Source organism: Acanthopagrus latus, chromosome 8, assembly GCF_904848185.1.
Source record: "Acanthopagrus latus isolate v.2019 chromosome 8, fAcaLat1.1, whole genome shotgun sequence".
Lineage (NCBI taxonomy): Eukaryota > Metazoa > Chordata > Actinopteri > Spariformes > Sparidae > Acanthopagrus > Acanthopagrus latus.
Window position 1 is genome coordinate 3941535 of NC_051046.1, and position 25640 is coordinate 3967174.

The 25640-nt window shown below is 46.7% G+C and overlaps 2 protein-coding genes across 2 annotated transcripts in view; both read left to right on the forward strand.

The window, feature by feature from the left end:
• Window positions 1–16058, forward strand: part of b4galnt4a (beta-1,4-N-acetyl-galactosaminyl transferase 4a) — a 140188-nt gene extending 124130 nt beyond the window's left edge. The window contains exons 9-20 of the mRNA XM_037108267.1: window positions 1644–1710; window positions 4541–4705; window positions 5004–5113; window positions 6869–6969; window positions 7256–7329; window positions 7425–8979; window positions 9464–9843; window positions 11316–11469; window positions 11556–11628; window positions 12414–12567; window positions 12876–13002; window positions 13609–16058. Coding sequence (XP_036964162.1) covers window positions 1644–1710; window positions 4541–4705; window positions 5004–5113; window positions 6869–6969; window positions 7256–7329; window positions 7425–8979; window positions 9464–9843; window positions 11316–11469; window positions 11556–11628; window positions 12414–12567; window positions 12876–13002; window positions 13609–13723 — 3075 coding nt within the window. The 3' untranslated portion in view covers window positions 13724–16058. The remainder of the gene's footprint in view (window positions 1–1643; window positions 1711–4540; window positions 4706–5003; window positions 5114–6868; window positions 6970–7255; window positions 7330–7424; window positions 8980–9463; window positions 9844–11315; window positions 11470–11555; window positions 11629–12413; window positions 12568–12875; window positions 13003–13608) is intronic.
• Window positions 16059–18695: 2637 nt separating this feature from the next.
• The window catches only part of abtb2b (ankyrin repeat and BTB (POZ) domain containing 2b), a 43814-nt gene continuing 36869 nt past the window's right edge, over window positions 18696–25640 (forward strand). Inside the window, exon 1 of the mRNA XM_037107133.1 lies at window positions 18696–20293. Within this exon, the coding sequence (XP_036963028.1) occupies window positions 19402–20293 (892 nt within the window). The 5' untranslated portion in view covers window positions 18696–19401. The remainder of the gene's footprint in view (window positions 20294–25640) is intronic.

Sequence of the window (25640 nt, forward strand, 5' to 3'; positions counted from 1 at the left end):
ACTAACAAAACAGCTTCATATCAACATAGTGCCCGAGGCTTCGGAGACGCCAATTGAATTGAAGGCAATGAACAAACACAACAGCAGCAGCTAGCAGTGAGCTCTCTGGGAAGCAGTAAAGCCCCTAATCATTGAGGGATGAAAAAAACAACCTGTGCATGATGGGAGCAGAGGCAGACTACCTGTGTTCGCTACTGAAAATACCGTGTGTGTGTCGCTCCAGCTGGGCAGCAAAGCAACTCCCACTTTTTGGCCAGCTGAATGGAAACAATGCGAAAAGCTGGTATGTCACAGGGCGGTCCGCGCATGATGAAACGTGATGAAACAACCCTGCCGGCCCGCCTGTTGCCATTTTGCTCTGCGATTGGTACTTTTTTTATTATTTCCCTTCTCGGATATTGATTTTCTTTCCTCTCTGCTGAACTTGTGGGGCCAGCGAGCAGGCCTCCGCGTTCTCCCCGCTGCTTCCTGTCAACACTATTTCACAGCGGACGCACCCATAAACACGGAGCACACACCCGCATTCACACACACACACACACACACACACAACAAATACTGTGTCTACACTCAAGGTGCAAAACATGCAAACACCTATTTGAAAACACACCCGGACATTTTTAGGAATTAGTCAGAGAATCCACGCGGCCAGGAGAGGAGCTAAACTTCTGAAGTTACAGCTCACATGTGGCCTCCACTTTTATGTCCGTCCTTTAGTCGGGCTGTGACAGCCTGCTGACATGACCTTGAGTACAATCACCGCGTGGTAATGACACAGCGCTGAATCCTTGGGTGGCCCGCTGAGCCGCCCCCCACTGCCACTCAGCATGATGTCGCCCTGTGTCCTTGTTTGTTGTTCTTTTTGTACGTGCACTTGTTTGGGTGCGTGTGCGCCTGTGTTAATGCGTCGGCATGCGGGCGTGAAGGCGTAGCACACAGCACAGATACGATACGAAAACAGTTGTTGGGGGTTTTGCATATCGGGCAATCGGTGTCGCAATCAGCGGATGACGAAATGCAGATTGCAACAGAATCTGAAACAGTGAAATGCGAGCGTGTGTGTTGTGCATGCACTTGTGGAGGCATTTGCATGAGCCCGAGGAGGCTGTTTATATTTGTATTCTCCACCCCGAGGGCTGGAAAATGACCTGTCTCCTGTGATTATATCTGCGGTAACCAGAAGTGACGTGGTAATTGTGAAATCTATTTAAAAGAATTGTAGCTTCTCTCTCTCCCGCTCTCTTTATACCTCTCTCCATCCCTGTGTCTGTTTTCAGGTCATTAGTGGATCTTCCTGTTTACACCTCCCTGTTACAGATCCCACGGCTCTTTTTCTCGCTCTCGCAGTCTATTTTCTAAAAAAAAAAAAGAATTGTTCTGCTGATTTCCCCCTTTCCTTCCTCACATGTCTCGTTGTCTGTCCATGCGCCACACATTCTCCCCCCCGTTTCCTCATCTCTTCCTCTGGTTAAGTGTGTTTATACAAAAACCCCCAGCATCCGATCGATCCTGTGGTGCCTCTCGGATCAATAACACAGAGAGTGTCACAGTTGAATCCACGAACAGTGATGGACGATTTCTGCTCACCTCGGTACTTCCGACATGTTGGCATTTAAAGTCTTCTCCTTCTTTTTCGCTCACAGTGGCGTCCATTCCTCCCTGGTCTGAAGTACGAAGTGATAGACTCGGCCTACATCTCCCTGTACACAGGTAAGTGCTGTTCCCGCCTGATGACACGTTGCACAGAACGCTTTTTCTGTCATCTTGTCCTGAAAACATAATAAATGTCATGATGACATTCAAGATGAACGTTAAACTTTCTTCCCCTTTCCTGTTTCTAGTCGTTCTGCTTAAGTTGGCAGTCGCCAAATCGAGGGAGGAAATGATGCTATAAAAAACAAATTCATTAGTCTGGCCTCGTATCGATCAGCGGTTTAATGTCACAGAATCAGCCTTATTTGAACCGCGGCGTGCTTCTCGCTTGTCCCTCAGACAAACTCGCGATCGACACTTCCCCCTCGTGTTGTTGTTTTTTTCATCGCAGCTGCAGATTGTGGCTTTGACAGCGCGGCATGTCTATATCTGTGTGAGGAAAAGAGAAGATACAAGATCTAATAGTTGCTCTATTTCCTTCTCCATAGGAGCCATTTGTAGCAGAGATAAGAGCACGAGCTCCTGAGTAGACGTCTAACCTCTATAAGCTCCCAGAATAGCAGCGTGTCACGGTATTGTTAACAAGGGAAAATGCCGGCTGCACGGAAAATGACGTGGTGTCATTTTTGGGCAGAGCCGCTGCAGGTTTTTTCTGAGCATCGTATGCCTTCTTGATTATGAACGTCAATGAAGAAGGAGGCCCTCTGTGCCGTATATGAGGTCACATTCTTGGACTGAAGCGTTACCATCTCCTCATCTGTCTCTTTCTCCACCCATCCATCCCTACTCCGCCCTGCGTGTCACGCTCTCAGCAACTCGACTCTCTCAGATCTGTAGCCAGAGGCGCAGAGATGGGTGGCAGAGCAGGAAACCAGGGTCAGAGGGTTCAAATACTGGAACATGTATGCACATGTAAAGATGAGAGAAATATGTTTTTCCAGCTCACATTCAGTCTCTGGAAAACCAGGAAAGACTTTCGACAAACTGGGAGAGTGAATTGTTATCTGACTGTTGATCTTCAAGGTCAAAAAATCCTGTTGGCTAAAAAAAAAGACTAAAATATACGTGTATTCTCATGTTTTTTTTTTATAACAAACATGATGATAATTTATGATGTGATAATTCCCTGTAGTGAATTGTAAAACATTTTCATTCGCAGGGCGTTCACTACACCTCCAAAGTGTTTTGGTTTTTTTTTTCTTGTGGTTTCAAGCTGAATACAGCTCCTCATTGGTGTGATCACAATCACTGAGAATCCACATCAAAGGGCAACCCAGATGGTGGCTGTTAATGGATTTTACACCATCACACACACACGCTCTGACATTTACTACAGAGAGCAGGAAATTCAATCAACAGCATGGACGAGGGTATCTGTTAAATACTGAAATAATGCCATATTTTATTGTAATCAAGCTGCATCGGTGCAGCATGCTGGAAATTAACAACAAGAAAAGACAAGGAGAGTTAAATTGTTTTGTTTGTTCGCTTGTTTTGAGGGTTTATAGTAACAGAAAATTAGTTAGTAGGAATGTCACGATTCCTTAAATGCACGATTCAGTTTGACTTATAATTTTAAGGTAAAAAAAACTATTTGGCTAACTATTTTAATTTCTTTTCAGCACTGACAGCTCTGCCATTGGTAGATGCTAGCTGTGTCTCAGTTCAGGGTCTGCATCCTCTGAAGGACCCGGTCTTTGTGGTCTTCGGAGGCGAGTCCTTCAGAGACCTTGTTAACTGCGTCAGCCGTTGTTAAATGGGACGGTCTAGCCTTTGGAGCATTTCCTAGTTGCGTCACCAGATGTTTTACACTTACGTCACGATTTCTGCCGCCCAGGCCTGTGAAAGTGACGATCTACGCCGCGCGATGTCGCCATTTTCTCTTTCTTCTTTTTCGTGCACGCAAAGAATCTTGGGATATGTGAGGCCACGAAGGATAGTAGTGCTGCGTCCTCCAAAAACAGGGAAAAGAAGGAGCATCTGGAGGAGCCTTCAGATTGGAACAGCCTTTCACACTGCCCAGTGACGTAATTGGCCTTCAAATGCTCCTCTGAAGGATGCAGACACAGCATTAGAATTTCTGCCCTGACAAATGTTGTTTACAATTTTTATGATGTGCACTTGAACGCACCATGACGTATCCGAGGCGACATAGATTTCAGACAGAACACCATCAAGCACTTGCTGGACTCTGTTTCAATCCTGCACTTGAATTTGATTGTCTAAACTGATTTGAATTGGCTCATTTTGATTGATTTTCAATTCAGTATCAAAATCGTGACGCCCCCCCATCAGTTTTTGTGATCAACAGATGTCTTGTTGTTTGAAAGAGAGGGAGTCTCTCTCTCTCTGTGTAGTCTCTGCACACAAACACACACACACACACACATCAGATCTGAGCGCTCCACCCCTCCTGGGTATAAAAATGATGCTGACCACCCTGTTAATTATAAAGCATTTCTCCCATCAGGCCTTGGCTCCTGACATGCCATTAATCACACATGCTCTCTCCTCCCTCCCTGCTATCGATTGGTATAATTATGACTTGGCTCTGCTCTGTTTTTGTTTTCGTCCTACTTTTTTTTTGCTCTCATCCTTTTACCTTCAGCTTCTGCCTCTCGCTCTCCTCCTCATCCTCCTCTTCCTTTGTTTCCTTTCCCTTCTGCCTCTCTTTTTTTCTCCCCTCATTCTTCACCTTTTCACGGACGGTAAAAAAAAGATTTACGAGGGCCGCGACAAAAAAATAATGTGCATTAATGTTCTGCTTCCAACAGCTAACTTTAGATGTGTCTGTTACCAAGATAATAAAAACAGGGAGTCTAATAATGATCCATCTCCTCCGCCTCACTCTCTTACCATGCCTGAATTTTTTTTTTTTTCTTTCCAGACGAGTCCAATCTAAAGATGAACAGTGTGGATCACGTACCCCAGACCTTGGCCAGTCACATCCGTCTCCCAGAGGTGTCTCCGCCTCAGGGTCTGGAGGGAGGCGGCAGCATGCAGCACGGAGCGGATATGCTGAAGCCGGACCCCAGGGACACCTTCTACAGCAGTAAATCTGCCAGTCATCATTTTCAGGCTGTCCCCCTTTTCCTGTCCTCATCTCTGCTATCCTGCTATCATTTTCCCTCAACTGACTGATTGACTGTCTGACTCAGGTTGTCACTTTAAGCTACATTCAGACGTGTCGTTTCTACCTGGCTGTCTGGGCTCCATATTTTCCTGGGTTTCCCTTTTGGCCCGATCATCTCCCAGCCTTTCAGACTCCCGTGTTTATTTAAAGCTGAACTCTCGTATTTGTTCATACTCGACCTCAAATATTTATTCTCTCCGTCTCCTCCTTTCCTCAGCTCCTATGATCGACCCCTCCCGACTGGAAAACGTTCTTCCGGCGTGCCTCTACTCTCCAACATACGTAGTCAAAGACTTTCCCATCGCCAGATACCAGGGCCTGCAGTTTGTAAGTCACCTTTAACATCACCTTCCCGCTGGATCACAAAAAAAAAACCTTCCACTCGGGGTGTGTGATGATGTTTTTGCATGAGTGTGACAGTGATTAGTAACACTTTCTGTGAAGGTCGTATCTATAATACATTATAGGCACAATGATCAGACAATAAACTGCACTTAACAGGTTTATAATGCTCTGTCTGATTCAATTAAACTGTGCGGTTGTGTGTTTTGAAGAATAAAGGAATTGTCGGGGCTTTGATACTCACTGTTCATTTATTTTTGTCTCACAGTTACAGATCATAGTCCTCATTATTACTGTGTTATTGTATCATACAGTTGCTAATAGTCTCATACAACTGTTACTTTACTTAAAGCTCACAAAAGTCATGTGAGATTTTATGAGCGATGTTATTGCAGTTCAGAAACATTAGATTTATGATTAAATAAGGAGCAAGTTCAGTTTATTAGAGGGGCTCTTTAGATAAAGATACAACTGACTTTAAAATCACAAGACAACTCTTTAAACGTTTAGTTGTTGTAGAGAACTAACAGAACCGTGGCATGATAAATAATGCATTTTAATAGTTTAAAAGAGAGTGCATCGGAGGTTTCTCGTGATTTTTATGCAGAATTTATAATCTGCTATTATATATTGGAGCAGTTCTCTGTGTGGCTAGAAAGTTGAAAGCTGGCGATTGATTTGCATTGTTGAGATGTGAAATTGTCAGACTTGTTTATTTCTGTAAGATATCTAGTTAAACACGTTGGTCCGACCTGTCCAAGGTATCTGCTGTGCTCAGTTCTTGTACCGTGTTGCTCTGTTGGTGTCTTTGATATCAACACAACAGCATCTCGGACTAATTGTTAGTTTGGGGTAAACTCAAGCTGTCATTCTCTTTTGTTTGTGACCCATCTGGTGAATTAGATCTCCAACCTGACATCTGAAATAGCATTATTAAAGACATTTACAGTTAGTGTGTGAAGCAGGGGGCTTAATGTAAGACATTTTGTCCACAACTCATAAAACTTTAGAGGCCTTGTTTTAAGTTGTCATTCATGAATATCAAGATTTATACAGAGTGGTATAAAGCCTTATAAATTATTGTACACATGACATGAACAGAAAGTGTCAGCTTGATGTTCAAGTCAACCAGACAGAAAACATCATGATACAGAAGCTAATTGAGTGCTGATCTGAACATTAGCTCCTCATGCATCCCTTTAAAACACACAAAGGAAGTAGGAAGCAGTGAGTGTTGAGCGCTGCTCCCCCCTTCAGGACGCCACGTGTTACTGCAGCTGCAAACACAAGCGATGAGCTGGAAGTGAGAATCATCACAGTTTCACTGCCTCGAGTTTGCTGTTGTTTTACACACACACGACGGACTCTGCCTCGGTATGCTGGTGCATAACAATAATAGCGCTAGAAAATAGAAAGAAAGATGAAAGCGAGCACTGAAAGTCGAGAAGCATAAATAGAGAATTGAAAACAATATTATGATAACAATATGTACAATGTGATTGTTGAACCACAGCAGACAACTGAATTTACAGACAAAACAAATAAATGCACCAACACACTGCGGCAGACATCAGCTGTGGTATCTTTATGTCATTAAAACAAAAAGTCCATGTCTGATTTGACAGGAATAACCACAAGGACATCCAGCATCGTGCTGTTGAAGTGAAATGAAATCTGCTAAATGAAGTTAAATCTCTTCATCTGTTGGATTTTTGATTGACGTTTAACGTTTTTTCTCAGGTGTATCTCTCCTTCGTTTACCCCAACGACTTTACACGCCTCACCCACATGGAGCGGGAGAACAAGTGTTTCTACAGAGAGTCCCCCATCTACTTGGAGAAGTAAGGGCAATATTGCTTTTATCGCTTTGGGGAGTTTGGGGAACATTTGTCTCTGTCTCGTGGGTTATGAACGAGTACACTGATTATGCAGACTAACTTTTGGAGTCTGAATTTAATGGCAGTGATTCATGCGACCTCTCACCGAGAGATTAAGTTTATTATTCTGCCAGGCACATTGAAACCTCAGCCTTCTGTTAATGCATGCGGTCGTGTGTGTGTGTGTGTGTGTGTGTGTGTGTGTGTGTGTGTGTGTGTGTGTGTGTTTGTGTGCGTCTGCGTCTGCCAGGTTTGGTTTCTACAAATATATGAAGATGGATGAGGAGGAAGATGACAGACCGTTCTTCTTCCCCAACCCAGATGGTAACTATTAACGAACAAACACACACACACATGCACGCATATTTACACACATGTGAGCTCGTTCCTCGAACCTCGTGTCTCCTTTGTGTCTCCAGATTTCCTCGAGGAAGAGGAGGTGGTGGATACGGAGGACGAGGCGGAGATCGTCGGCACGCAGCCGCCCAAGAAGCCATCTCATCCCAGCCAGACCAGCCACACCTCCAACCCCTCCCACCAGCACTCGAAGCCCAGGCCCACACCAGCTGGCAGGGAAGGGGAAGAAGAGGAGGAAGACCCTGACGAGGAGGAGGAGGAGGAGGGAGCAGTTGACAGTATCATACGGCGCAGAGAAAGGAGACACTTTCCTCCAAGAGATGGACAGATGGCCAGGGATGTGGACAGAGACTGGGGGAGAGATCATACGAGACGGAACATGAGGCAGGACGCCGGGGAGAGACTTGAAGAGCCACAGCCCCGGGGGCTTCAGGCCGACATGGACAGCGTGGTCCGGGGCCGCTCCTTGTCTTGGATCCACACCGGCCCTCCAGAGTCAGTCCCTGGCAGGAAAGGAGTGGGAACAGGTGGTGGCGGTGGTGGTGCAGAAGGAGGGGGAGGAGAGAAGGGAGCCGAGACTCCGCCTAAACTGAGCAAGTCTTCACTCCTCTTCCCACAGAAGTCCTCTCTCTCTGCCCTCGCCAGCCGAGCCAAGCAGATACTCAGCAACTCCGCCCATAGCAACAACCCCATCAACAAGCCTGCTGGCAACAAGAAGGAAAAGAGGGAGGAGAACAAGATCTACATCACCAGGCCTCGACCTGCCAAAGAGAGGGAGAGGGACAGGGAGAGGGAGAGGGAGCAGCGACGGGAGAGGAGGGAGGAGAGGGCGTCTCGCCACCCTAGAGAGGTTTTCCCAGGGGTTTTTCTGTACCAAACAGGAAAGACCACGAGGCTGGTCAACCTGGGCGCTAAAGGACATGCTGGGGGTGGCATAAGAGGAGGTAAAAGTCTTGTTAGTGCGCCTCAACTCTGGCCCAACCCGCCTACAAAAGAAGGAAAGACGTATCCTCACAACGGAAGCGTCAACATACAAAATGAAAGTGTGCATAAGTCTGCCAACAGGGCCGTGAAACCACCAGAGAAAAACAAGAGGAAAGGAGAGCACCAGGATTTAAAGACTACTCCTGCTGACCTGCTCAGCAAAGGAGACACGTTAAGCCCACGCTCCCATCATCAAGACCCCCCTCTGCCTCTGGTTACCCTGCCAAGGTCCAACACCACAGAACACACGCTCCAAGGTCAAACACGGGTCACCTCTTACCTCAGGACTTCAGAGATCACAGAGTCCCAACAGCAGCCAGACCCAGACCCCAACCCACCAGACCTCAACCACGATACTAACCGCTCAAATCCCGACCCTGATCCTGAGCCAGAACCAGAGGAGGGAGAGTTGTCGGACTACAGTTACGAAGAGGTGGAGGCCAGGCCGGGCTGGGCGGAGGAGAGCATCAACTGGCAGAGGACCTTCTCAGTCAATCCGATGGACTTCGAGCTGCTGCGCTCCGACTGGAACGACCTGCGCTGCAACGTGTCCGGCAACCTCCAGCTGGCGGAGAGCGAGGTGGTGGACGTGCTGGCCCAGTACATGGAGAAGCTCAACGAACGCAACGGAGGGTAAGGATAAAGAAAGAGGAAGGAAGGGAGTGAGGCTGATCCGAGGCTAAAAGAGAGCTTATGTTTTCTTGCAACCTCGGAAGTTCAAATGTGGCCTCTCACGCAAACCGTTATGTAAAACAAGAAGTCATTTCAGTGGGAACATATTGGTCATGCCCTGGTGCTTTGACTCCATGTTAGCAGTCCTCTAAATGCTGATTACCATTTTCTGCAGCGGCGCTTACAAACCATGATGTTATTTGTGTGAAGCAGCGTGACCATTAACTTTCCTCTGTTTTCATTTTCCCCTCACATCACAGCATGCTGACTTCACCGCACCAAAAATAATGAGTAGCCGCATTTTTGAAGTAGTCTGCCAGCAAACTAACGGATAATGAATCCAGAAAAAATGTTGTTATATGTTAACATCATCTCCCTTTCGTTCACACTGCCGTAGACAAACCTGAATTTTCTTAACCCTTTCTTTTCCCTGCCTGTGCCCCAGGATCTACACCCTTCTGCGAATCATCAACGTTGAGAAGCGCCGCGACTCAGCGAGAGGGAACCGTTACCTGGTGGAGCTGGAGCTGATGGAGAGAGGCCGCAGCGTGGTGCGTCTGTCGGAATACATTTACCTGCTGCTCCACCGCAGCAGGCAAGGAGAGGAGAGCCTGGAGAACACTGACTCTGCCCCGGCCTCGGCGCCGGCTTCGGCCCCCTCCGCCGCCACGTCCAGCCTCGCTACGCCACCACACCCTCCCCCCACCAGGTCACCCGCCCGGCCTGGAGCGACCCCCTGGAGCACGGCGTATGCTAAGCCTCTGCTCTGCCAGCCGGTCATGCTGCAGTGGAGGAAGGATGTCATGGTGCACTTTGTGGTGCCAGGTCAGTCAGAAAGGGGAAAATTCCTAACATTCAAAACTGAATAAACTGTATAGAACCGAATATTAAAGCAACATTATGCAGCATTGTTATGTTGTAATGATGTAATGTAATGAGTTTTGTTTGTAGTCAGCACTTTCATCACCTCCAATGAATTGTTACAGACCTGGGATCTGTATTTATGACAGCGATGACCAAAAAATGCCAATTTCTACATAATGTTGATTAAAACTCACTTAATTCAACTTTAATTTTTTACTCATCCAGAGAAAACTCAGCACATAGACCGGACTCTGATTCAGATACTTTGCATACAAATCTTTTAACCTTGACAAATTCGAGCTGCTGGGCACATTGTTGTCATGTTGGCTAACTTCCAGTCACTTTGTTGGAGGCAGCTCTCTTTGCCTCGTTCTTTTCTTGTGGCATGTTTGGTAGTTTAAGCTGTCACCAGGAGTGCTGTGTTGGTAGCTGTGCCTGTTACGCTGTTGCCTGTAAATCGTGATCGTCCCGCTCTTGGCCCATTTGTGAGCAGACAGGACCGCCTCTTTATGGAATTCTCTGTCCGGATCGGATAAAGTGGGCAGGGGTTCCTTCAAATGTCTTTTCTCTTTTTACCGCATGAGGAGAGATGTGGGTTACAGACCGAAACCTCTATGATACACAGTGATCTCTGTTGGAATACATAGAGCTATTAAACACTTATTTTCATATGAAAATAACGCTGACAGCAGCTTTACTCCTGATCGGTCAGCAGTGACACCCTTTTAATTGTCCTCTGGCGAAGTGGATCAATGAGCCAATACAGCTGCCAGACTGCACTTATCTGGATCGAATCAACAGAACAACATTTAGCATCAGGCTAAGAGTTGTTGGGTAAGATTTAGTTGGAGACAACACTCACGTTTACTGATGCTGATCTACTGAATGACTGTACTCTCACTCAAGCTAGCGCTCCATCAGTAGTAGCTGTGCTCAGCATCATGAAGGTATTTACCATACTGACAGTGAATATTTATGTATCTTAAGTGCTTGAAATCTCAAGAGTGGAAGCTCCGGTGATTAATACGGTTACCTCCAGTTTGACAGCAGCTTCGCACGTTAGCAAACTAAGTGAAAGCATCAGAGACTGCCACTCGATGATGCAATGCTACTCCTTGTGACATGAAAAGGAAAAATTCAGAAGAAGAATCTCTTTGAATTTTTTTGTTTTTTGTTCTCCTAACTTTTTGTCTGACTTTGCCCTTTGTTGCTAACTTTGTTTTTTATAACATTTTTTATTCCATATTTTTATTTCTACTGTTTCTTTGATATTGTATGTATGTACAATGTATGTTCAGTGTTTGTTATTGCTACTGGATGCTTGAATTTCCTCCGGGATCAATAAAGTATCTATCTATCTATCTATCTATCTATCTATCTATCTATCTATCTATCTATCTATCTATCTATCTATCTATCTAACCGTCCATCAGTGAAGAACCAGGCTCGCTGGGTACAGCAGTTCATCTCTGACATGGAGAATCTTCACCGGCAGACGAAGGACGACAACTTCAGCATCATCATTGTCGACTTTGAGAGTGAAGACATGGACGTGGAGCAGGCGCTTAGAGAGAGCAGCGTGCCCAGGTGTGTGTGTGAGACACAGTCATTAATGCATAATGACTTAATTCAAAGGCTTCCAAGTGATGTGTGTGTATGTTTTTGCCCAACAGATATGAGTACCTCAGGAGAGAGGGGAACTTTGAGCGCTCAGCAGGACTGCAGATCGGAGTGGACACTATTGAGGTCAGAGCAACAAACACACAGAGACACGACGACAATATGTGAGCTGGCAGGGAAAAAGCCAGCTCATTGAAGGTCAGCCGCTCACACTGGCCGGGCGACCTTTACTGGCTGACGGACGGACAGAAAGAACACTCATGCATAATGAATACATCACCGCTCGGCCGGTCTGTCACGGGGCAGCGGATCTCGCCCTCGCCACCACGCCTCCTCCTGCTTCCTCCCGTCCTCTCCCGCAGAGCTCAGCTGTGGGCGACGGGGAATCGCTTAGACAGTTCGCCGCATTTCTTCTGTCGTGTGTATGCCGTAGCTGTCACATCCGTTCCCTCTCACAGGTTATTTGTGTGTGTGTGTGTGTGTGTGTGAGTGCCCTTATGCCACTTTCTGGCTGTCTTCTTTATCACACACACACACACACAAACACCACCCACAGGGGGGCGTGGAGAGGCTGGAAATTTGGACAGACGTTGATCCGTCAGTTGAGTGTCAGTGCTGTCATGGAGGGATGACAGGGCTGTCACTCATGTCTGAGTGACCTGCAGGCTCTGGGAGTGAAGCTGAGCCCAGTCTTCTCCCCTTTCTTTAATCCTTTAAAGCCCGTATTAGGCGAGTGTGAACATCGGCTGGCGTTCGCACAAATCTGCTCCAGCTCATGCACAGACTCCTCAAACGGAACATTCACACACTCTTTCCTCTTGACACGGGAGAGATTAAAAGATTTTTTTTTTTTTTAATTTTTTTTAAAACATGCAATGAAAGTGTACATGCGTGTGTGTTTCCTCCTGCAGGATAGTCACAGCATCGTGTTCCTGTGTGATCTGCACATCCACTTCCCTCTCAACATCCTGGAGAGCATCAGGAAGCACAGCGTGGAGGGACGCCTCGCTTTTGCCCCCATCGTCATGAGACTCGGCTGCGGCAGTTCGCCTCACGAGCCCGATGGTAACACACACACACACGCACACACACACACATGCAGACGCACAGCTGTGCTCATACGGGCATAATCACACTCATATTAACAGAGTTCACAAGTTCGCAGCTTCACTCGTCACTCAAACTCGGGCAGTTACAGACAACTTGAATCGCTGATGCAGCTTTTCAGTTTACACGCATAGTAAACACGCTTGCGTCAGAAGCACATGCTCGTGCTGTGTAAGCCTCACACTTTACTTTCATACCCACCGTTGATGCAACATAGTGCAACAGCTCCTTCAAACTCTCCCTTTTTTTTTTGTTCTTTTCCGCAGGTTACTGGGAGGTAAACGGCTTCGGTCTGTTCGGAATCTATAAGTCTGATTTTGATAAGATCGGAGGCATGAACACGGAGGAATTCAAAGACCGGTGGGGTGGAGAGGACTGGGAGCTGCTGGACAGGTAACCCGGCAACAAGCCAACCCTGCAGTGCATGCTGGTTGAAAGATATGAAGTCATTTCTCTATGCGCGCTTTGTGAATTAAACAAATAGCACTACATCCTTTTCTCAGACCGATATCCAGTTCTTTTCTCATCTTTAATTATGAGGTAAATTTGTGGCAGTGAGGTAACGGCTCAGTTTACAAAAAAGACCGAATTTTAATTTACCTTTTGAACTTTTCAGTCATGCAGATGTGCAGGTTTTACCACCTCTCAGATTTCTACCTTCACCCCCAAAAAATAATAAGGGTGGATAAAATTAACTTTCTGGGCACTCATAGTATATTAAATGACTATTTAAAATACTATTTGATATATTTTTAATGCCTCTCAATGCTCTCATCTCGCTCAACTCAGAGATGGATCATTAAAAACCTGATTCATTAAATTCATTTGAAAATGTGTGCATTTCTACCCCCTGAGATGTAAGTTGGCCTAACTTCTAATAAAAAGAGGAAAGTTTTTTATCACACTGGCAGGCAGCCACAGATAGATGCTGATGTTGGAGTACCTGTCCTCATTAAAACCCGTTCTAACCCAGTGGTTTCTCCCTCTCTCTCCTCCCAGGGTGCTGCAGAATGGTTTGGAGGTGGAACGACTACGTTTGAGGAACTTCTTTCACTACTACCACTCCAAACGAGGCATGTGGAACGCTCAGAACAAGAAAACTCCAAAGGGATAGCACCGCCCCCTGCTGGTCGGAGGACTCTGAACCTGCCTGCAGATCCACTGTGTGTGAGAGAGGCCTGCAGGAGCTCGCTCACTGCCTGAACTCTGCCTTTTTTTTTTTTTCTTTCTTAAACTGGCTCCGTTCAGGGAAGCCTCTGTTTCGCCACCGGGCCCCTTTTCTTTGCTTGTTTGTATGAGGAAACTGAACTTTTGCAAGCAAGGCATTTTCGTGGCGGGATAGACCTGAGTCAGCACTTTGCCTCAGTGACTGAACTACTGTACAGAGAGAAGAGAGTTATTTTTCTTCTCCTTCTCTCTGTTTCCTTTTTTTTTTTTTTTTTGGTGCAATGTTTTCAGACAGACTGGAAAGCAGCTGATTTTGTGTGTGCGAGTGTGTATGTGTGTGTGTGTGTCTGAGAGCGTGGGTGTGTGTATATATATAAATGTACGTGGGTGTGTTGCCCGCTCGTGTGCGCTCATGGTGACAGGAAGCACCTTTTTTTCTAACAAGGAGACGTGAAGACAACCTAAGATCTTTTTTTTTTTTGCTAACACTCTCCCCCCCGTGTGGGAGCCTCTAATCGAATGTGCGTCGACGTGTTGTTCGGATGGATCCAGAGGGGGCGGTCGTCAGCTCCAAGTAGAAAGAGAGATTTACAAAATATACTTCAACTACTACCTGTTGGATATCATTCACCAGTACGGCCCGAGGTGGTTGACGTTCTCCTGATGTTTCGAAACGAAAACAAAAAAAGGTTTTTCAATCAGAAATCAACCATCTTTCAAACAGATACATCGTCTTTATATCTCTTTCTGTCCCTCTCTCTCCCTCCTTTTTCTCTTTTACCTTCATCTCATCCATCCCCTGCTGACTTGTTTCCATCGGAACATTACATATATATATAAAAAACACTACTGCTGTTTTGTAATATCAGTTTTACATACTCTGCCCATGTTAATGCTATTTATCGGTCATGACTTGATTAATTTAATTTCCTTTACTGGGGTTGAACTGAAGCATTTGTGCTGTTAGTTATTTAAAAGTGGCTTTTTTCACTCGTCCTGACTGAGTGCAGATGCTCTTATCATATTCGGGGTGCTATTTTCTGTTCTAAAACACTGAATCTGTCAACGGTTTACACCTTTTTTAACTCAACTGATGGTATCCTCCCGCTCCCTCCGGATCTCTAACCTCATTGTCAACTGGAACATAAAACTCTGAACAGGAGGGAAGCAGCAGAGGACAGCAACAGCTTTTTTCTGCCTTTTTTTTTTTTTTCATCTCATGTTGTTACACAGTTTGTTAGGTTTTTTGTGCAGCTTTGTTTCAACATATTGGATCTGAGGGATTCAAACTCCATCTCTCGTGTCGAAATACCACCGAGACAGGGAAGTGCTTAGCTAATGAAAACATCAACGCTCTTCTTTTGTTTTGTTTTTTTGTTGTTTTTTTTTAAAGCTTGTATAAAGCTCCAACAGAAGGGAGAGAGCAGTTCATGTGTTGGACACAATGTGGCAAAGCGTGGGCTGTTTCACAAATGTGTGCCTTTTATCAGGGTTTGGCTGCAGGCAGTTTTTAAACTAAACGACTGACAGAAGAGGGCAGGGACAGGCAGAAACTCACCGTTATTTATCAGCAGGCTGTAACGTCACTGTAAAATTCAGATACACTGTAAAGAAGGAAACAACGGTTCTCCTGAGATGGATTACAGACGTGTCAGTGTGTTTGTTGTGTTACTTTAGAAGCAGGAAGGAGCGGTCTTCAGGAGCCAGCTGCCCCATCGGTGAGACAAACAGAGGTGGTGGGACTGATGACTGCTGAGTGGGATCATGCAGGTGTGATGGAGACTCACCTGGCAGCTGCAGGCCAGCAGGAGACCCGACCTCCACTCGTTAGCTTGTCTGGAGGTCGGGGGGCTCCTAATGCCTCTGTTTATGCAACATGGTACTCACACTGATGGGGAGTGGCAGGAGGGCTCGAGGTGGGACATCTATGTGTAAGGCGGAGAGTTAATGATCTGTTATTGACTATATGATTGTCAAAATGCCCTCCGAGACCCTTTTTTCTTTGCCTCTACAGGAAATTTAAAAAGGAAAAAAAAAAAAAAAAAGGTCTATACTGTAACGTCATTAAACGCTGACATGGGACTATTTAAAGAAAAACAAAAAAGGAAACACATTAAATATAAGACTATATATATAAGAAACATAAAATTGAAAAATAGGAATATACATTCCAAGGTAATTTCTGTGAAATTGTTTTGTAGAGAAAAGGTTTTAAGAATGTATTGTACTTTTATTTTGATTTGTCGGTTTTTTGCAAATAAAATTTTATGATTACGTCCAGATAACTTTTCAGGCATGTGTGTGTTTTTCTTTATTGTTGTCTCCTATCAGTTGAAAAAAGTAAACATAGAACGAACACTTTATTCCCTTTTTAGCCACACGGTGGTGCTCCACCCACACGTAGCACACATACCTGTGGAGGTGCAGTGGTTGGAAAGCTTCATTGACATCATAATGAAACCAGCACCACAGACGAATTTGGATCAGGGGGGGTTCCTCAAACAGTTTGATTCAGTGTATGAGAATAAACACAATATGAGTCGTGAGGTTGCTTCAGAATGAAATCCCCCTCCTACGCTCACATGAACGCTCGTGTCAGTGATCGCTTCCTTTATGCAAACGATTTACCGCTCTTGACCTCAGATGAGAATGTGACCACGTCAGGTGACAAGATGAAGCCCTTTGTGTCCTGGAAATGAGTCACATCGAGCTTCAGTGGGCTTACAAAGAATCCACACACGTCACTTGACAGCCTCAATGACAACTCAAAAAAAACAAAAAAAAACACCTGCAAATAGAAGGAGAGCTGTGTGTGTGTGGGGCGCATCTGTAAACGTGGTATCTCTGAGAGCCTCCCTCTGTTTCCACTCTGTGAGGCTGACATCACTCTCCAGATACCCACTCTAAGATAAATTAATCTAACATCGCGCTCATTGTGTTCCACGGGCCAACGCAGCGAGAAAAGCAAACATTATGAAACTTCACATTTCAAACTGCAGCAGAGCTGACAGGTTCTCGTGACTGAATGAAATCACTCGCAGGGGGTTTTTTTTGTTTGTTTCGAGCTGTTGAACCTCTGCGTGTGTGTGTGACTACATGCGCTCTGGGTGGTGGACTAACTCGATGTCCATGCACACACACACACACACACACACACACACACACACACACACACACAAAGAACATGAGGTAAACTGTCCCCCCCCCCCACCACCACAGCCACATGAGGTCTGGATGAGGCAAGAGCTAACCTCCTGTGATCTCCTCTACGCCCTGTGTGTCCTCTGATTTCATTTAGACCGGGGAGGTGAACTGGACTGAAAGGTCGACTCCCTACGCAGTGATTCATACAAACATGATGTAGGAGTGAGTTTTTGGTTCCACATTGTCTGCATATATGGTTATCTGATGCTAAATGATCTGTCAGCTCTCAAGCTTTCCAAACTTAGCGCTATTTTTCTCGGACTGACAGCAGCCAAGAAAGTTAGCGACTCTCTGGAAACCACCCCGTCGTCTTACTATCAGATCTTGGATCTGTCCCTTCCTGGATGTCATATACACGGAGCTCTCAACAGCTCCAATTAAGTGGGGGCGAATGAAAACACTTTAAAAAGCTTGAATCCCTGAAGAAACATGTTGTAGGGTCAATATATTGACTCTGACGCACTCAACTTGGTGTCCTTCACTGTCTGGTCCCCTCTGCATTGCTTCTGTGTCTGTATATTGGTTTACTTTATGACATTTTTGTCTTTTCTATCTTATTTATTTATCTTCTCCTCCCCCCCACACTATCATCACAGTTACTGTTGAACCATCCCATGACTCATTCCCTTCGTCTCGGGCCTTCTGTAGATACGTTTACCCTGAAAACACCAATCCCATCTTGTAATATCCTAGTTTGAGTACACCTTTGCTGTGTTTTGTACCTGTTGTATGCCCTCTAACCTCCACGTCTGTGTATGTACAAGAATACATTAATTACACCCTCTTTCACAATGTGTTGCCGTCTCACGTGCTGGGCCGTAAACCCATTATGGCATGGTGTTGGACTCTTTCCCAGTGGAAACACACCCTACCTGTGTGTGTGTGTGTGTGTGTGTGTGAGTGACGAGTGATGAGAAGCAGGTAGTCACAGGCCTCTCCGACGTGTTTGTTTCACTTCACCTGAAGCGTCTTACAACATCCAACCAGACGTAACAAACAAAGGGGGGCCGCACGGCGACCCAAAACTGGAGTTACGTAAGAAGATTTTGCTCAGAGTTTGTTTTGAAAGCAGGAGCTGCCACTTGTCTGACATCAGTTCTGCTTAACTGGTACTGGATGAGCAAGAAGTGGTGGACTGGGTGTAAAATACAATGCAGCACAAGCCGGTACACTTTGCAAAAAAATTGTAAATGCTCATTTAAGCTGTTACAACACTTCTGTCTTCATTGCGATCCCACATGAGCTTTTAAAAAGCACTTTCAGTGAAAACCCTTTAAGCTTCGCTGAATCAAAGCAAACACTGCTCCACCTCTCACACCATCAGCAGCGGCTTTCACAGATTCAGTTTCTGCTCCAGGCTGCAGGTGAGGGATTAGCTCATGATGTGCAGGCTGCCAGCCAAGTTCCCCCCCCAGAGAAAAGTCAACATGAGGAGACGGCAGCAGTCTGCTCGGCGGGTCGGTTGGTTCCAGGTAAGTCACCCAGAGGAATTCCCTCCACACTCATATATGAAAACTAATGGGATTTATTCTCATGGATTAGTTGAGTGAGAGGTGACAGTCGTTAATTGGATTATACATTATCTTATTTAATCGCATTTAGTGGATTGATAAGAAAACAATGGAAGATTGTGAACACGTGGAACATCTGGAGTGATATCAAACTTTAGGATGTAGGACACACGTGTTGGGGGGGGGGGGAGTCTAACGCTTCATTTGAGGCGAAACAAACTTTACTTTGTGTTTTCTTTCTCCCAAAACTCATGAAAGATTCGGAGCGGGTTCCGATTGGCTGCCGCAATACAAAAAAAAAAAAGTCGGCCCCTCTCCTGATTGGTCGCTCGAGCCGCTTCCGCGTTGTCACTCAGCGGCGGTCCCTCCCTCCCTCCTCACAGCTGTGCCTGAGTCTCTCCGGCAGCCTGCCTCTGACCGAGCACCGGGACGGGACGGAGGGATGAAGTAGACTCCGAGTTTATTTATTTTTTTTACCTCAACGAAAACGAAGCAAGTTTTGTGACCGTGGAGCTGCTGCGCGGGTCCAGTTCTGATACACGAACTCGTGTCAGGCTGTTTCTCAGAGGGACTGTTCGACGTGTTTGAGGAGATTCGGGATTTACTGGAGGGAAGTTTAAATCCCTGCGCTGCCCGGACGGGAAAGGTGAGACTGAGGGGGGAGCTGCTTCAACTTTTTCCAGGCTGTCCCGCCTGAAAACATCAACATCAGGTCGTGTGAGCGGATCTGTGCGGTGTGTTCACTGCGGTGTGTTCACTCTGGACTCTTCACGCAGTATGTGTGACGCGCGCCCCGCGGTGTAAACCAGTTCATCCAGCTCGACGGAGTTTCGACTGCTGATTGACTTCCAGGTAAAACCGCCGACCAGGTTTTCCCACAAGTCCTCCTACAGTAAGCCGTTTCACAGCAATGGCTGGTCTGATAAATGTCCACATGAAGACTCTGGAGGACCTGACGCTGGACTCTGGGTACGGGGCGGGGGACTCCTGCAAGTCCCTCAGCCTGTCCTCCTCCAAGTCCAACTCCCAGGCCTTCATGACGGCCCCTCACCGGGGCAACTGGTGGTACTACTCCGGGTCCATGAACAGCAGGAACAACAGCTGGGACACGGTCAACACCGTCCTGCCCGAGGACCCGGAGGACATCTTCTCCAAGTGCCCCCGCTTACCTGAGCTGGAGGAGTTCCCCTGGACCGAAGAGGAGGTGGCCAGGATACTGCGCAAAGTGGCCGAGAGCGGGAGCACGAAACTGGGACCCGCACCTGTGTTCTCCCCGGAGGCCGTGCGGCGGCTGTCCGCGCTCCTCCGCAGGGCGCTGATCCGCATCTCCCGAGAGGCGCAGCGGCTCAGCGTCATGCACTGCCGCTGCACGCGCTTCGAGGTGCAGAGCGCCATGAGGCTCGTGCTCAGCTGGGCTCTGGCCGACCACTGCGTCTCCGCCACGGTCAAGGCCATCTCCATGTACAGCATGAGCGCCGGGGAGCTGCTGAGGAAGGGCAAGTCGGCCCGCTGCGGCCTCTCCTTCTCCGTGGGACGCTTCTTCCGCTGGATGGTGGATACGCGCATCTCCGTGCGCATCCACGAGTACGCAGCCATATGCCTGACCGCGTGCATGGAGGCTCTGGTGGAGGAGATAGGAGCCCGGGTGCTGATGGCCGAGAGGGGTCATTCGGGGCCCGACGCGGGGTCAGCAGGCGCGACAGTGAGCGCAGAGGCCCTGGAGGGGGTGGTGAACAATGACGCGGAGCTGTGGGGAGTCCTGCAGCACTACGAGCACCTGATCTGCGGGAAGAACGCCAATGGTAAAAACCTTTCTACAGTCCTTTCAGTGCTTTATAATGATCAAACTGTCAGCTTGTTCCTGTGGGTGAATTGATGCAGTGTGATTGGCTGTGTGCTGCTGCTGGATGTCAAAACATTCAGCCCCAAACTTTCCTGTGTTCTGTCACATACTCTCCTCCCAAAGTGCCGCATGGTCACCACTTTCCACTCCCTCACAGGGTGGAAAAGGTGACCTGTGGCCCGCTGGATACAATAGCAGCTCTTTGTGCGTGAGCATTTGATGGCTGCGCCGCTAATTCGACCTGACAGGATAGGAAACTAACAGTTCAGAGGCATCTGATACGAACAAAGACAGCATTTTCTCTCTGACAGGGTCATACGAGGAGAAGCAAGTGCAGGATTCTGCGTTAAGCGGCCAAATTAGATTCTAAAGCCACTTCGCTCTCATCAGCCGGCGGTGGATTGAGCCCTCACACGTCACTCCTCAATCTGCTGTTGTGATTCGGGGTGCGGAGAGCCTCTGGAGCTCAGGCAGGAGGCTTGTCTGTTGACACAACTCTGTGTTTACGCTGACTTCACCTCTCATCCTCCCGCTATGTTGGCTGCACTCCCCTCAAATCCTCCCCTTCTTCCATTTCCTCATCCTGCTCTCCTCCTCCTCTCCTCCTGTTGGACAAATCCCCTTTTTCACCCACCACCATCCCCTCATATATTACATCACTCGGCCTCCTCTCTCGTCCAGCTCCAGCTGTGTGTCCCGCTCCCTGTCCATTTGTTTTCTCTCCACCCTCACATCCCTCCTCAATCAACTCTCCTTCTCTTCCCTCTCCGTCAAACCCTAGCAGACTCGCAGGGCTCTTTCCGTGGCTGGTTCTGGCAGCCCAGCGTTGAGTTGATTCACGAGCTTGTGTTGGGACAATGTAACCAGCCTTTGTTTGTGGCCCACTACCAGCTCCCTGGAGCAGAGCCTTTTTACTGCAGGACAATGGCCTTTTGTTGTGTGATTGCGCAGCTTAGCCCGGCGCAGAGGGAGAGAAAACAAATGCTGGGGAAGCCGGGCATACGCATCCAAGTACATAGACAACACAGAGAGAGAAAATAGCTGGAGATGGCCTTTATTACAGGGCTGCAGGCTGGCTGATTACCCAAGTCAAGATTTAAGAGCACCTCCTCATGCATGTGAAGGAGACGTTAACGCCAACCTCATAAAGGTCTGAGATCAGTCAGCACAGAACACACACACACCTGCATGCACACACTGATTCCCTGACACCTTACATTTCATATTCTGTGCTGCTACAGGGGTTAAAGACAATAGAGTGCATTGCGTGGGAACTGCCATATGCTTGTGTTGGAGCTATTTCATTGCAAAATAAGTTAAAGAGCAGCTTTTGTCCCAGTATTTAACCAGATGTCTTTTTGGTTGGGTTTCGACTGGCCTATTTTGGTGAGTTCAGTCACTGGTTTTTGAGAAAGACCAGTGTGTGTGTGTGTGTGTGCATGTGTGTAATAACAACAGACCATTATTCTGACCACCCTAGCTTTTTATAGGCCCAGGACCGGGGCTGTGTAAAGCCACACACCCCTCGACCACCTTACCACCTGACACCCCACACCCTAGACCTCACTTCCAACCCCCCCCCCCCCCCCCCCCCCCCACTCTGCTGCAGAGATTCCCTCCATCAGCGTCACTGAAATTGCAAAGATCCACTTTTTCTCAAGCGAGACAGTCTCAGAAAAGGGAGTGAAGGCTACTGATCATACGGAAGGGCAAAGTCTGATTAATACTCCTCCCTCCCTCTTGATTTCTCTCCGTCTCTCTGCCTCTGTGCCTTTCTCAGAGGCTGGCCCACATCTGGAACTCTTTAAGTCAGAAATGACTTCTACGGCTCCAATAACAATTCTGAAAACTCCCTCCCTCCCCCCCTCCTTCCTCTCCTCCTGCCCTCTCCTGCTCACTCTCGCTCTTGGCCCTCTCTCTTTTTTTTTTTTTCCTTCTTTGCCTTCACGTCCACTTCATCTTTATCTGTTTATTTCTTCTGGTCTACAGGGAGTGCATTAGAGGAACCCGGTTGTGGTGTGCCAGGATCTTATTCATTACTCATGCACAAGCAAGATCGAGCGTGCACAGACGCACAAACGCAAAACCCTTGAAACTTATTTAGTCTGCTGCTTTGCATGTGTTCAAATGGTTCCACAGCACTGGTTTGAGCTGACTGCACAGTGACGCTATTCAGAAGAATCCATTTGTCATTCATTTCTCCACACAAGGAAATAGCAGGAGCCATCTCTTCCTGGTATAATTTGCGTGGATAGTACTGTGAGGCATTTTAAAGTGCAGAGTAGTAGCTTTACTAATGGACAGTGGAAGTGGTTATGAAATCATTGATCTTTATAACGGGCACACAGATGTCTCTTAAACTCTGGTCCGGCTGCTGGAATGGTTTTTCATGTGCAGTTGCATTTGAGGTTTTTTTGGGGGGGAATGTCCCCAGGCTTTTTTTGTGTCTTGTTTGTTTCCAGAGTCAGCTGTTGAAGCGTGGTCGATAGTTATGTATATGCAAACGAGTGACTTGACCTTGAGGGAAGCTGATCACTCTCAGCAGCTCCCATTCAAGCTTTTCAGTGTGCAGATTGTGGATGTAAATGGCCTCTCTCTCTGTGGCTTGTATGAATCTCAAGCAGGGACTATCTGAAAGAGAACATTCATGCATGAGAGCATGATTTACCTGGATAAATAAACTTTGATTCGGTCCAGCACCAACAAAAAGTTCAGTTTCCCCGCCCCGGCTCTGTAAAGGTAGTAAAAAAAAAGGCTTGTGAGTAATGGGGTTTTGGGTGCACTCAGAGAGCAGGGCATATGATTTGCTGCTCAGTATTTCCCTAAATATGTATTTAGCCCAGAAAGAGGCGTGGGAACGGCGGGCAGAGAGAGATGCAGGGAGAGCAGCCCAGCACTGTGGTCACACAGATGGGGAAACCAGCACTCTGAAAATACACTCCCTGCTCCACAAATCTGGAGCAGGATCAAATGCAGTCTTTGGAAAACGTATCAGGATATTAATATTATGGTTGAAATTGATTTAAGCTCATCCTCATGTGATGGATGCCTGCTCGGCATGCCGCACATTTCGCCAAGGCTTTAACAACGAGCATGTATTTGGCCTGAATAACTGCACCGATGAAGTTGTGAACACTGTCAGCAGGTCACTGTGTGTGTGTGTGTGTGTGTGTGTGTGTGTGTGTGTGTGTGTGTGTGTGTGGAGTTAAGACCATAAGTCATATAGCTTTAGTGGATAATAAGGGTGATTCCTACATAAAACACTACAGTTTCTATTTGTGTGTGTGTGTGTGTGTGTGTGAGCGTGTGTTATGTTCGGGTGCATGTACCACCTCTGGCTACACACGCACACACACACACACACACACACACACACACACACACACACACACACACTCTGATGGTCCATGTCACTGTTTGCACTGGCTCCTTGTCTGGTCCCAGCTGTAATAACACTGACCCATTAGAGTGCTGGTGTGCACATGTGTTTCAATGTGCTCATCTGCGGGTGCTCAAATGTACTTGTGTGGGTATAAAGACTATTCTTGGAAAGCCGTGACTAATGCTTTCACAGATATTCACACTGCAAATGAGTTGTCGGACGATCTCAGGAGCAGGAGCCTCCTGTCGGTATCATATCATTTGACGCAGATCTTTTAGTTTGTGACATTAATAGCTGTCAGCGTCACACAACCTTTCCCAACAGTCGACTTCCCCCCTGTGTGTCACTTGTCTCTCTTTTTTCCAACTTTGCAGTCATTTAGTTGTTTTGTTGTTCGAGCCACGCTCCTCCTGTTACATTACAGTAGCGTGAGTCATGCCTCTCACCACTGTTTACAGTAAAACACTGATAAAGAGGAAGCGAAGAATGATGGGTAATAAGACACTCAAGGGGGAAAAAAAGGGCAGTGGACACAAATTGAGAGTTATGGTGACAGCAAACTTAAAAGCATCTGCGCTTGAGCATCTCGATTTATCGCTTCTTGGCCTGCGGAGGTCGAGTTCTTTATTCTATCCAGAGAGAACAGGAGGGTTCAGATTTGGAATTGAGCTACTCTGGGCTCGTTTAAATTGGAAAATGTGCAGCCAGTGTGTCACATGCGTCACCGCAGAGTTCTGGCTGTGGTTTTTTTTCTTCTCGAGGGAGTCTGTCCTGCACGTCGGAGTTGGGGTTTGCAGCCGGAGCAGCTAATGAGGGAAGCAGGAAGACTGGCTGCTAGGTGGCTGGAATCTTGGACCAGGCGGTTCAAGTGCATCATCTGGACACTAGCATGCTGGGGGTTTTTTTGTTGAAAAGGAAACCACTTCACCGCCACATGCACCTGTGTTAGAGTCTGGCTTGGTCATCATTATAAAAATGAAATCTGTTGAGGGTCAGAAGTTAAAAATCAGTCGAGAAAATTGACTAAAACATGTGAAAATGCACTGTTGGCCTGGACAGGTTGGTTAGGCTTGTTGGTGTTCATGGAGCCTTGGATGAATTACTTTGCTGTAACCTTGAAGGGCAGAGCTGCTGACTGAGCAGCTGACATTGTTCTTAAATGACTGACAGAGTGTCCGTAAGCTTCTCTGGATCACTTTGACCTTGGTTGCCACAAGTTACCAGAGTCTTATTTTGTCCGCCTTGCTCATCTAATCTGTAGCTATAGCAACACAAGCCTAAAAGGAGTAGATTCAACATCAGGTTTAATGTGTGAGACTGATGCTGAGGTGCGATATCAAGGCTTTTCTTCACTTTATCATTAAGCTCAAGCTGCTCCTTTCTCCCAACGACTGCCATCCTGCTGGAGAATTATGTCTGACCCTCACATGAAACTGGAGAGGAAATGGCTCCAAAATGGACGTTGCAAACTTTAAGTCGTGTTTGCTTAAAAGAAAATGGTTGAGTTAACACACCTGTGACTTGCATCAAGAAAAACAAACACTTTTAGAGATTTTCCTTCATGATGCTGAATGCAGACTGTAAATTACGAGCGTGTGCATAATAAGCTACTGTGGCATTAAAAAGGGTAATTGTCTCTTATCACACACACCCCAGATATAAACCAAGTACAGGCTTACAGTCGCTGTTAGAAATCATTCATTGCAGTGACACCACACTCTCACTCGGTTATTTGACACAGAGATGGTTTGATTAAGTGTCAAAGCATATGGTTTGTAAAGAAAAAAAAAAAGAAAGCTACAGTACTCCATTCAGTCTTTTTCTGGTTGTTTCTGTGGCGGCGCAGATCCGTTCCGCCTTGCTTTTAGACATTTGTACAGGATCTCACAAAGACGTAAAACTCTTTGAGTCCGTCAAAACCACA